The 11,903-nt window shown below is 45.5% G+C and overlaps 2 protein-coding genes across 2 annotated transcripts; one reads left to right on the forward strand and one right to left on the reverse strand.

Annotated features, from left to right (window-relative positions):
• Window positions 1–1,503: 1,503 nt before the first annotated feature.
• On the reverse strand, window positions 1,504–11,342 carry LOC136933098 (tetratricopeptide repeat protein 16). Its single transcript, XM_067228479.1, has 13 exons — window positions 11,322–11,342; window positions 5,735–5,913; window positions 5,536–5,626; window positions 5,257–5,400; window positions 5,062–5,162; window positions 4,710–4,839; window positions 4,355–4,569; window positions 3,915–4,195; window positions 3,466–3,607; window positions 3,034–3,199; window positions 2,236–2,372; window positions 1,903–2,047; window positions 1,504–1,656 (listed from the first exon to the last, which is right to left on the reverse strand). Exons 1-13 carry the CDS (start codon window positions 11,340–11,342, stop codon window positions 1,504–1,506), a joined length of 1,905 nt encoding a protein of 634 aa, XP_067084580.1.
• On the forward strand, window positions 6,763–11,295 carry slc2a8 (solute carrier family 2 member 8). The gene is made up of 10 exons (XM_067227904.1): window positions 6,763–7,117; window positions 7,334–7,496; window positions 7,592–7,798; window positions 8,025–8,124; window positions 8,751–8,962; window positions 9,263–9,412; window positions 9,533–9,641; window positions 9,958–10,140; window positions 10,463–10,608; window positions 10,826–11,295. Exons 1-10 carry the CDS (start codon window positions 7,020–7,022, stop codon window positions 10,967–10,969), a joined length of 1,512 nt encoding a protein of 503 aa, XP_067084005.1. The 5' UTR covers window positions 6,763–7,019; the 3' UTR covers window positions 10,970–11,295.
• Window positions 11,343–11,903: the final 561 nt, after the last annotated feature.

Raw genomic sequence — 11,903 nt, forward strand, 5'->3', positions numbered from 1 at the left:
ATCAGTTTGAGAAACATCAGACTAACAAGTCAGCAGACAGAGAAATGACTGGCACATGCAAGTAAAAAAAAAAGGCCCTTTTCAATACAGGTAGATATGTACACCACGTGCGTTCACTGCTCCTCAACTGCTCTGAACACGACCCAAAGATTACAAACGTGTTCTACACAACTTAGACAAAACAGTCTCCAGCCAAATGTGAATGAAACTCCCGTCCAGCAGGAATGTTTTGAACTCGGGCCAGGCCGCGAGCTCCTGTGCCCAGAGAAAGGTGTTTTTGTCTGGGCTCGAAATCTGCCGGCCGCTGGCTCTCTCGACTACACATCCCATTCCTGACAGGAGGAAGGTAACCCGAGCCTTTTATTACGCAGGGTGTGAAACCCTTCTCAGTCCCTTTACGACCACTGTCTGTCCCAGACCACTTTGTTCGGGGGGCTAGCGGCCCACACACACACACACACACACACCGAGCTGAACCCAGCCCAGTCCCCACAGGGCTGCTGCTGTGGCGGCCTGGCAGGGAACCCTCCAGTCCTGGGGCGACCATGTCAACACCATAACAGATGATTGACAACGCTCAGCCTGGAGTTGTCTCCGCCATTGTCTGCACCCTCATACCACATACCATTTCAGACATTTTTGGGGGTGTCTAAATAAAATAACAAAAAAAAGCCATGAAAAATCTCCTCTCTCCCAGTTTTGGAGCTCTCAGTCTCCATGTTTCAGTCCCTGCATGCTTCCTCGCGCCAGTGTAGTCAATGACTTGCATTAACCAGCACAGTTCTTCGGCCAATGAGGAATTCCTAATTAAAGGTTGGTTCTTCTGTGTAGTAACTCAATCAGTGGCTGCAGCAGCTGATGGAGCAATCTCTCTCCACAACACAGTTGCTGGCAAGGCTGGTTGGCAGCTGACTGACTCGAGACAGCACCCTGCTCCAGCCTGAAGCACTCTATGGCCTCATGGAGCTTGAATCCAATGCCAATAAACGCACTGACATAAATATATTTGAGTGATTTAAGGAAAAGGTATATATTTATTCTGGCTAAATAAACAACTTTAAAGCTGTTTGATTTGGTACTGAGGGTTTTACGCACGGTTTGTTTGGTAAATGCCATAGAAATCCTCCACCTGAATCATTGACTCTCAGAATTGATGTTTTCATATTCATCGGCAAAAACACTAGACAAATGAATAACACAATCTTTATATGACTAGGGCTGCTGGCTTATATAAGGGTTTAACAAGGCTGATTCACAATATAGCTGGACAGTATGTACTTTGGTGAATTCTAATGACAGGCTACACATCTAAGGAAAACTGTACCTCCACTGACACCTGTAGGAAAGGTGAAGAAGACTAAAACCTCCACCTGCTACTGCCCATTCCACTATCAGACATGCTCTCTAGACAACCAGCAAGCCAGTATTAAAACATACTTCTAAGCATTACCACCAGCTCAAACATCCAGCCCATACTGTGGTGATTGCTCTGGTGGAATTGACTCAAAAGCCCTTAAACTTCCTCCAGTTATAGGGCCTTTTCTCAGAGCTCAGGGCAGACTGCTCCAGTTCCACCTTCAAGACAGGGGCCAAGCGGGGCCCAGCATAGTGAAGAGGCGGACGTCGCTCCAAGGCCAATCGGACTGCTTGCTTCACCTGGCATAGCCAACACAGGAAGTGAACCTCGGGTCAATATGGAAGACTACTTGCCCTTGATGAATGTAGCAGCAGACAAAATGAATAACGATGGTTAGTGGGACGGTGGTTAGTGGGAGTACTTGAGGTTATTTATTTCAGGGAAATATAAAAGGAGTTGGGTCGACAGTTCATGTTTTATTGAGCAGGCACACTACAGGACGGTTCTGGCAGGCCGAGTGTCTGGGTGTCATCCTAGTCTCATACCTGCTTGTTGTTCCTGATGACCTCGTGGAACATCTCCGGTTGGCCCACACAATGCTTAAGCTCCTCCCCCGCATCAGACCAATCCTCCGATTGGTTGTCTGATTGGCTGTCGGAGCCCTGTGATAGGGCCATCCTGTCAAAGCCCCTGAAAAGACTGAGGACACGTTTTAAAACCATTAAAGCGTCAACTTCAACCCACCGCTGCTGTGTATCCTAACATTTAACTATAATTAATACAATTTCTACTTTTGGGGGAAATAACTCAATTGTGGTGTTTTTGCGACCACCCTTTTGGCTGTTTATTCCTGTTTTTGGGGAGGTTGCGTTGCTAACCTTGGCTCAGTGGGGAGAGTTTGTTTGCAGGCCTGGATGGTGTCCATCAGCTGGGCTCTGACGGTCCTGGACGTCTCACTGGAGAGCACATCTGACACTGAGCAGCCTGGGAACAGGCTCAGAAGCAGCGGGACCACCTACACACACACACACACAGACAGACAGACACACACACACACACACACACATGCACACACATGCACACAGATAGACACACACACAGACAGACAGACACACAGACAGACACACACAGACACACACACAGACACACACAGACAGACACGCACACAGACACACGCACACACACAGACAGACACACACACACACAGACACATGCACACACATGCACACAGACAGACAGACACACGCTTAAACACACACACACAGATTTACAACCATTTCATTTCTGCTCCTCGCTATGTGGTATGAGGTAGAAAGACAAGCTACAAAAGTTCAAGCAGGTTAAAAAGGACATATTCTCATAAAATCCATTTAAATGTAAGCATTTCAAAGGAGTGGTGTGCTTTACATTTACATTTAGTCATTTAGCAGACGCTCTTATCCAGAGCGGCTTACAGTAAGTACAGGGACATTCCCCCGAGGCAAGTAGGGTGAAGTGCCTTGCCCAAGGACACAACGTCAGTTGGCATGACCGGGAATCGAACTGGCAACCTTCGGATTACTAGCCCGATTCCCTTACCGCTCAGCCAACTGACTCCGCTTTGCACACCTATCTGTCCCAGTTATGCTGCAGGACCAGATTTGAGACCAGAGGATCTCCTGTTTGGAGGGACTCACCTGATCATTAGTGGGATCCAGGATCAGGGTACAGATGGCATCATGCTTGGCACCCTCCATGTTAGGCACCTTCTGCTGGGCTTTGGCCCTGTTCTCATAGTACTGACTGACCCCTGGGTTGTACTTGATGGCCTCTGAGAACTGGTCTGCAGCCTCCATGTCCTTCCTGCAGGGATGACCAGAGTAGCACCAGGGTAACTGTAGCCAGTGACCTCGTGATGACCGAACGCCACCATGCAGTGGCCATGAAGTGATGTTCCTCCGAGGAATCACACTAATCCCAACTTCACAATAGCTGAATATACCGACAATGTGCTCAATCTGTACGGAAAAAGCGTTTACTGAACAAAATGTCTGTGTGTGAGGCTGACCTCTCCTGGTCGCTAGTGGTGTGTGGGTGAGAGTGAGTGTCTGTGTGTGTGTGAGGCTGACCGCTCCTGGTAGAGTAGTATTCCCCGGGTGTTGTGGATGACAGCGAGGCGGACCCATATGGAGTGGTCATCTGTAGCCATCTCCTGAGCCTGCTGGTAGTCGGCCAGGGCAAACTCCCACTCAGCCTGCTTGAAGAAGCAGTCTGCAAAACCACCACATCCACACCATGTCTACCATGTCATATCCTCCCTCATCCTGCCTCAAACATACCTCCTTCCCTCATCCTGCCTCAAACGTACCTTCCTACCTCCCTGCCTCAAACATACCTCCCTCCTTCCCTGCCTCAAACATACCTCCCTCCCTGCCTCAAACATACCTTCCTCCCTCCCTGCCTCAAACATACCTCCCTCCCTGCCTCAAACATACCTCCATCCCTGCCTCAAACATACCTTCCTCCCTCCCTGACTCCTTCCCTGCCTCAAACATACCTTCCTCCCTCCCCGCCTCACCTCCTCTGTTGATGTAAAGGCCGCGTTCTTCCTTCTGTTCTGCAATGGCTTTGGTCAGCAACATGGCCGCTTCGGCGTAGTGACCATGGGAGTAGCAGTGCACCGCAAAGTCGTTGTAGGTGAGCACCAGTTGAGCTTTGGCGTCCTCCTGCACCGCCTTCCGATCCTCCTGGGTGTCGTCCCCTCCCGGGTCCCTCTCCCCTGCCTCGCTCAACTCCACGGCCAGAACCAGGTCTTCGATGGCAGCCGTGAAGTCCTTCAGCCGCCGGTATAAAATCCCCCTGATGAAGTGCATGTAAAAATCAACAAGTTTTGTGACAATGAACAGAAACCCGGCAGGTCCATCAACCCCCCTCAATCGCTCACTGGAGATCTGTGGAATTTGCAGACTGGAAGGGTTGGATGGCAGCTAGATAGATATGTCATATTAATATGATCACCTGAAAAGGTAGTGATGCCCGTTCTCTGGACAGTGCTCCAGAGCAGAGTTGATACTGGCCAGGGCTCCTGGTAGCTCCCCTGCCAAGGCCCTCCTGACTGCCATCTGCTTGGCCCTGTCGCTGACCTCCTCCAGGCCCCTGAGACACTCCCCGGCCTCCGAGCAGCCTGGGTTCAGCGCCAGAGCTGACTTCAGATCATGGTAACATGGTGCCACCTACATTGGGATGTCTTAGTTAACACCCTTTAGTTTACAAATTAAGGAGACTGTTTCAAGAGGGGAAAACATTGTTGTTTTTTTGCATGGCAATAAGAAATGTAGTTCAAATGTTATTTTCAAACACATAGAGTATTGACCTGGTTGAGTTGTTTGTAGAGCCGGGCTCTTAGAGTGAAGAGGTCCGAGGTCTGACAGCCTGCATCCAGCCAGCTAGTGACCAGTTTAAGACAGTCACCATAGTGCCCAAGAGCTGTCAGACAAGCCAGTCTAATGCCGCAAAGAATGGGAAAGAAGAACTTTGAGAGAGGATTCTTAAAAGTCAACGTGTAAAGCTGTGTGACAAACACAGCCCTTGTCATGGGGACACTGGGCAACTGAGAAATGACTTTAACAAACCCCAGCAAAACATTTATGTGTATATAGCTCCCTCTGCTGGTTGTATAATGAATCAGACTTTCCAAACACTTCTCGGGAGCCTCTCTCACTGACCTTCTCACATGATAAGACCTGAAGCCGGGCTTGAGCTCTGCAGCCTTTGTAAAGGACTCCAGGGCACCCAGGAACATCCCCTGGTCGTACAAACACTGGCCCTGAGGACCAGGCAGTCAGTCAGGAGGATCTCGAGGGCTCCATTTGAAGTGCATTACATTTAGTGACAGCTTCTTTACAGACAGTCTCTCTTACCTGGAGGTAGTAGATAAATGCCATGCGAGTTTGGAAGGGCTTTGCGTCAGACGCCAGGAGGCAAGCCTGTTTGTAGCTAACGACTGCAGACTGAAAGTCGCACATCTGAAGGAAGGCCTCTGCTTGGCTTACGTACAGTTCCGTCTAGAATCCAAGGTATTTTCATGTCAATCTCAACCGCACATCAAATACCATGATTAATCCCACCGTTGCAAAACAGAATGGCTTTGTGAAGGTTCCGAACGTACAGGATGTTTGTGCTCAGCAACTGGCGTGTACCTGTTTTGGCTGAAGATTGATAGCTTTGTAAAAGCAGTTCACAGCTTTGGAAAACTGGGACTTGGCAATAGCCTCTTCTCCATTTTCATAGCTGCAAAGTAAGTCGATTGTGGAGTCGTTTAAGAAACACTTCTCTGGAGGCATAAGCAAGACAACACAAAGATGTATTACAGATGCATTCATAAAATCATTAGCTCACTGTTCATTGGCTTTGTTTCTGATGATGAGATGAGCTTGGAGGTCAGGCCGTTCCACTCTGTTTTCAGGTGTCCTGAAGATGCAGCTGGAACCAAGGATGCGACTGAGGGCGCTTTTACGTCTGGCCTCCACAAGCTCCTGCTCTGACAGAGAAGTAGGGAACACCCCTTGGTCCTCTGGCTGCTGTTGCAACTCCAATACAAGATTAAATAAGTTTAACACTATAAGCAGTACCTAAAACACTGACGTTCCCTTCCCTCAATTTCAATGTCAACCATACTGTTTGTTTAAAAAAAACAGTTCACCTCAAAACATAATTTTGGATTGGCAGTGCATTAATTTTGGCTGACATAAATAGGGCACTAACTTGTAACTTGTAAATGGTAGTATTAGAAAAGCTAAAGAATATATTTTAAAAATTATGTTGAGTATTTAACTAGTCATTGATATTAATGGGAAGGTATCGAAATGGTTTGCTGACCTTTTGTTGATTTATGGTCACTTTTTCAAGAGCTCGACCGTCCATACTTGCTGCTTGTGCAGTTGTCCAATTTTTTAAATCCTAAATCATGTTCAGGCACTCTTAAATTGTTACGTAAACAGCCGTCTTGGTATGTACAATGTTAGTAACATCTAGCCAGGTAACTGGTCAAAGATGGTACTAGGACTTTGTGAAAAGTTAGAAGAAGCCTGCGTAACCTAGGTAACAGCCCGAACTACACTGAAACCACGCCCGCTGTCAACATTTTCCTTTTTATGTAGCCTAGTCGTTAGCTCTACTACTAGTAGAGCCTAATAAGTAGAGACTCTACTTATTAGAGGTTACTTATTTAATTTATTTCTATATAAATAGGTCATCATTATTAAGCCATTTGAATTCGACATAAAAGGCTTTTTCTTTTATCTTAATCAGAGACAGAGATGCTTTTATTTTGAAAAAGAAAACCAGGAACTTTTATGAAGAACGCAAATCAGCTGACTGGACTACGACGATAACGTGACCTGATTGTTTACAGCTGGTCTAATTTACGACTAGTCTCATTACAGTACAGTGAACTGGAAATCTGTGGCTTGAAACCATTACTTAGGATGGTATTTTATATTATTTTACATTCTTTGCATTTATGTCGAACACGGTTATAGCTAGCCTACTGTTGTAGTGCTAACATTACGAGACGGGAAAGTGTTTGTTTTCGGTATGGTCTTTCTGGCCGATTCGCTTGCTTGCTGCCCCTCGGTTCATTCATGGTCAGTTTGTAGTGACGGTAAACAATAGAGGACTAAACATGGATATACAGAGTGAGACTTCACGACTGCTTGATGCAGAAGACGGAGAAGAGAACCATGAAACAGGACTGAGGTCGGAGCAGGATGCATATCTTGAGTAAGTGGGCTTAGCTCTAATATTACTGAGAATGTTTTCATGTTTTCCTCACAGTATGAAGATCTATCAACACATATCATACCATATTTTCCTCATGTGACTCACTTAACTAAAATTAGATTTGCATTGCTGACTACGCTATAATGGATTTTCTGGTTGCTTTTTTGAGCTTCTCTAAATCCTACTTGCTCACTGTCTCTTGTTGTTTGTAAACAGTAAAGTGAAGAATGGCAAGTTGTACCTGGCCACATTCGCGGCAGTCCTGGGCCCTTTAAGCTTTGGCTTTGTGTTAGGCTACAGTTCCCCCGCCATTCCAGAACTAAGCAAAGAAATTGACCCTCGGATACGACTGGATGACAACGAGGCCTCTTGGTTTGGGGTAAGGATGCCATTCTTGTCCCAGGTTTTATTGCATGAAATTAAACTGAATTTAGGCCTGCCTGAGAACTAAACCCTTTTGTCTTCTGTTTGCAGTCAATCGTGACGATAGGTGCCGCTTTAGGAGGTCTGTTGGGTGGCTGGATAGTAGACAAGATTGGGAGGAAGCTGAGTCTCATGTTCTGCTCCGTACCTTTTGTCTTTGGATTTGTCGTCATCATAGCTGCTCAGAATGTGTGGATGCTGTACCTTGGACGGGTACTCACTGGATTGGCCAGTGGGGTTACATCGCTTGTGGTCCCAGTAAGCGCATGTTAAAATGAGATTCTGGACACTTTGACACTCACAAACCGCAATGCCAAGGGTGTAGCCTGGCGTGTGTCCCATATGCTTTCTGTTCAATGTGCATCCGATCATTTTCATGTTGTGCCTCAAGCATGTCTGGCTTTGAGTTCTCCGCTTGTTCTCTCTCTTTGTTCTTTCTGTCTCTGTGGAGTAACTTTGACTTTTATTTCTTATTTTATGACAGTTATACATCTCTGAGATGGCACACGAACGAGTGCGTGGAACCATGGGCTCCTGCGTTCAGCTGATGGTGGTGACGGGAATCATGGGAGCGTACCTCGCAGGTATGCCTGTAGCTGTCCAGTTTTACAACCTCCAGGAGTTTATATCTTTTGTGGTTCTCGATCTCTTGAGTTTTATAACATATCTCAGGTCATCGGAAGGGGAAAACAGGCTTCTGGAAAGAGAATAACCTATTGAGGGATGAGGGCAAGAGAGGAATCCTTTATGATGTTACAACAACCATTAAGAAAGGAGTCATGTGATGGAGGTTAAGTTTGAGTCGTTTTTCCCATATACATGCCATGCAACTCAAGGTCTGCATGAACTTTTACCAACTTTATTCTGGCAACCAAACTTTGGTCATCTGATGACAGACTCATCATAAGGCCCAGTAAAATGTCTTGAGGCTACATTCTAACTGTGAATGTTACTGGTGTTGGGCACTTTGTAAACCTTGCCATGCATAATCTTGTTACCAAAATGCTACGCATGTTTCTTTATTAACTTTGCTCAATAAAGGCTACCATTGAAGGACTGTCAGAGTAGGTTTGTCTGTCTTTCTAGGTTAGAGAAGGCTGTAAATCCTCCTATATGCCCTTAACCATGCCCTTACCTGACCCCCAACCCCATTTTCCCTTTCTCTACATTCCTCTCTGTCTGTTTCTCTCTGTCTCACACACACACCCAGGGCTGTGGTTGAACTGGCGCTGGCTGGCTATCTGCGGCTCTATCCCCCCTGCCCTGATGGTGGTCTTCATGTGCTTCATGCCGGAAACGCCCAGGTTCCTGCTGTCGCAGGGCAAGCGCCACGAGGCAGAGAAGGCCCTGCGCTTCCTGAGGGGACCCGATGCTCCCGTCGAGTGGGAGTGTGCCCGCATCGAGGAGTCTGCAGACGAGCCGGTGAGAGATGCAGGGCTCGGTCCACCAGAGACACAGAAAACCCCTCGGAGCTATGAGAAAGGCATGTCCTGTCATGCCATTCTGAGGGTAATCGAAGCATCATACCTCTGTATGATGCACAACCGCTTTGATAAAAAAAAAACACCAGGCACAGTTGTGAAGTCAGAACAGGGATCCAAAGAGACTGGTTGACCAGGAATCCTATGATCTGTGAATAATCATATTGTGGCGAATCATGGCAGTGAGAATGTCACTTCTGAGCCCTGCTAATGGCTAACTGTATGCTTTGTGTTGTTCCAGGGGGGAGTGTTGTGTTTAGCTGACCTAAAGAACCCTGAAGTATACAAGCCCCTTGGAGTGGGCGTCATGCTAATGCTCTTTCAGCAGCTCACGGGCATCAACGCCATTATGTTCTATGCAGAGACCATATTTGAAGAGGCCCATTTTAAGGTAAGAGTAGACATTGGTTGGTTGAAGGTTTACACAATGTGCGTATTTAACAAGAAGAACGATGCATAACATTCTACTGTATTACCATGGTATGTTAAGATGGGGGTGGTTGTATTTCAGAGGAGTGACATTGCCACAGTAGTGGTGGCAGCAACTCAGGTGGTGTTCACGGCAGTAGCAGCCTTGATCATGGACAAGGCTGGAAGAAAGATCCTCCTCGTCATATCAGGTGCTAATGACTCACAAGACCAAACACACAAGCCTGCGTTAGCCTTGAGGCACACTCCAGTGGGGAAATGGTCGTTGTGGTTTAAAGTGTTCCCCTCGACCGATTATCCATGACATATGAAGGGAAATGGTTCTTAGTGGAGCTAGTGCTGTAAGGATGAAAGGAGGAGAAGTAACAGCAAACTTGGCGTCGGATGTGAAAAACCATGACAGCTTAACTTGATCTGAATAGATCTGACTGGTGTTAGGGAAGTGGTTTCATTGTTATAGATTCTGTCTTTTATATTAATCTTGTAATCCTACTCCTTCCCTTTAAGGAGTTGCCATGTCCATCAGCACAGCTGTGTTTGGGGTCTACTTCAAGCTGTCTAGCCAGCAGCACAGTAATAGCTCAGCCCCAGAGCTTAGTCTATTGTTGACTGGCCAAGGTCAGCTCTATCAGGAGCCTCAGGCTGATCTGGCTTGGCTTGCACTCACCAGCATGGGCCTTTTCATCACAGGTGAGCTGAACACATACATTTACATTTTAATGTATTTAACAACCGCTTTTATTCAAAGCAACATATCAACAGTGTATATCGAAAGTAAAGCCACACATAGTTCCAGTACTACTTCAATGGTCAAAGTCAAGGAACAGTCTGTAGTTACCAGGCACAGTACAAAGTGTGCCTGGTAAAACTGCTACCAGCCACTGTGAACAATAATAATATCTAAATACAGCCTGTGGGTCAGTGAGGTAGCCTATGGTTTTTTGTGTAGAACGATTCGTTTTTGTCTTGTATCACTGTTGTTCTAAAACCCTCGCTTTTGTACATCTTGTAGGTTTTGCACTGGGTTGGGGTCCTATCCCCTGGCTGGTGATGTCAGAGATCTTCCCAACAAAAGTCAGGGGCTTCGCCAGTTCTCTGTGTGTACTGAGTAACTGGGGCTCTGCTTTTGTCATCACCAAGACCTTCCAGGACCTCATGGTGAGTGGAAAAGGAAGGGCTAGAAGAGAAGGAAGTGTTGTGTGTGGCACAGCCATTGTTGTGAATCAGGTTGGCAGTTTTCCCATTAAAATGGGGACAGCGAATATATATATATACTATATATACAGTACCAGTCAAAAGTTTGGACACATTTTCCCATTAAATGTGTCCAAACTTTTGACTGGTACTGTATACTATTCTGTCAAATGTTTTTCAGGGTCTTCTAACCAGTGCAGGCACCTTCTGGCTGTTTTCTGGAATGTGTGCTCTAAATGTCATCTTCACCACCATCTTTGTCCCGGAGACCAAAGGCAAAACCCTGGAACAGATTCAGGCATATTTCAAAGGAACACCAGTATAATAGGCTACATAAGTCAGACCTGTTGCCAACACTAAACATAAGAAAATGGAATTCTATATGGAGGTGATCATTCTGCTTTACTGTAAACTCATACTTATAATATTTGTGTCACATTCAAGGGCATGGTGCAGTGTAATTTGCTGTGAAGGTTCAGTCTGTGGTATTTTTTATTAATGTTTGCAATTGTTTTGTTTTGTTTTTGCACCAAAAAATGTAACTGATTAGTTGTATTATTCTGGGTTTGGTTATGTCTTTGACATCATGTTCACAATTGCGCTGTTTTGAATTGCCTGAGAGAAAATGACAAAGAGCCTACTTGTACAAATTCCCAATAAAGTTGTTTAAGCTATACAGTTTTGTTTCTTGAATTCATCCACACATATTATATCCACAGTGTAAAAACATCAATGAAAGCACTAAATCTGGACTGTATTATTTATGATCGAACCTGCAAATGTCATAATATGCACTTGGAATTCAACATGCAAGTTCCAAGTTATGTCCCAAAAAATTATGTAGCCTAATTATGCTGAATTTTAAAGCTAACTTGAAAACAAATGTAATGCTGTACAGTGTTTCTTTTGGAAAGACATAACTTCTGTATTGTTAGTACACAGTGATATGACGTGTATGATTGTTCTCTCAGTGCCAAAGCATTAGTGCAAATGAGAATGTGATGGCAATATCATATTTGTCCTAAAAAAAGCCATATTATTTTAATTTAACATTGTTTGGTGCATCATGAAAAATCTATAATAATAAGCAACAGTGAAGGCAAAAACTGACATTTGAAAAGGTTTATAAGGATTAGATTTATAAGCCTACACGAGCAGCACCTTGAAATCAGGAGGCTTACCTGTTAATTAGGTGGCACACGATGCGGAAAAGGAAACAAGCACAGTCCATAGCTGGATGATGTATGGACGTTTAACGA

The sequence above is a fragment of the Osmerus mordax genome, chromosome 24 (assembly GCF_038355195.1).
Source record: "Osmerus mordax isolate fOsmMor3 chromosome 24, fOsmMor3.pri, whole genome shotgun sequence".
Taxonomy (NCBI): Eukaryota; Metazoa; Chordata; class Actinopteri; order Osmeriformes; family Osmeridae; genus Osmerus; species Osmerus mordax.

Bases quoted from the DNA above. Each gene is read 5' to 3' on its own strand.
- slc2a8 (XM_067227904.1), top strand. From the start codon at position 7,020: ATGGATATACAGAGTGAGACTTCACGACTGCTTGATGCAGAAGACGGA. The intron at 7,118-7,333 runs GTAAGTGGGCTT...GTTTGTAAACAG, and splicing joins GAGCAGGATGCATATCTTGA to TAAAGTGAAGAATGGCAAGT. The intron at 7,497-7,591 runs GTAAGGATGCCA...TTCTGTTTGCAG, and splicing joins ACGAGGCCTCTTGGTTTGGG to TCAATCGTGACGATAGGTGC.
- LOC136933098 (XM_067228479.1), bottom strand. From the start codon at position 11,342: ATGAATTCAAGAAACAAAACT. The intron at 3,200-3,465 runs GTCAGCCTCACA...TCATCCCTGCAG, and splicing joins ATACTACTCTACCAGGAGCG to GAAGGACATGGAGGCTGCAG. The intron at 1,657-1,902 runs GTATGAGACTAG...TGGCTATGCCAG, and splicing joins TCATCAGGAACAACAAGCAG to GTGAAGCAAGCAGTCCGATT.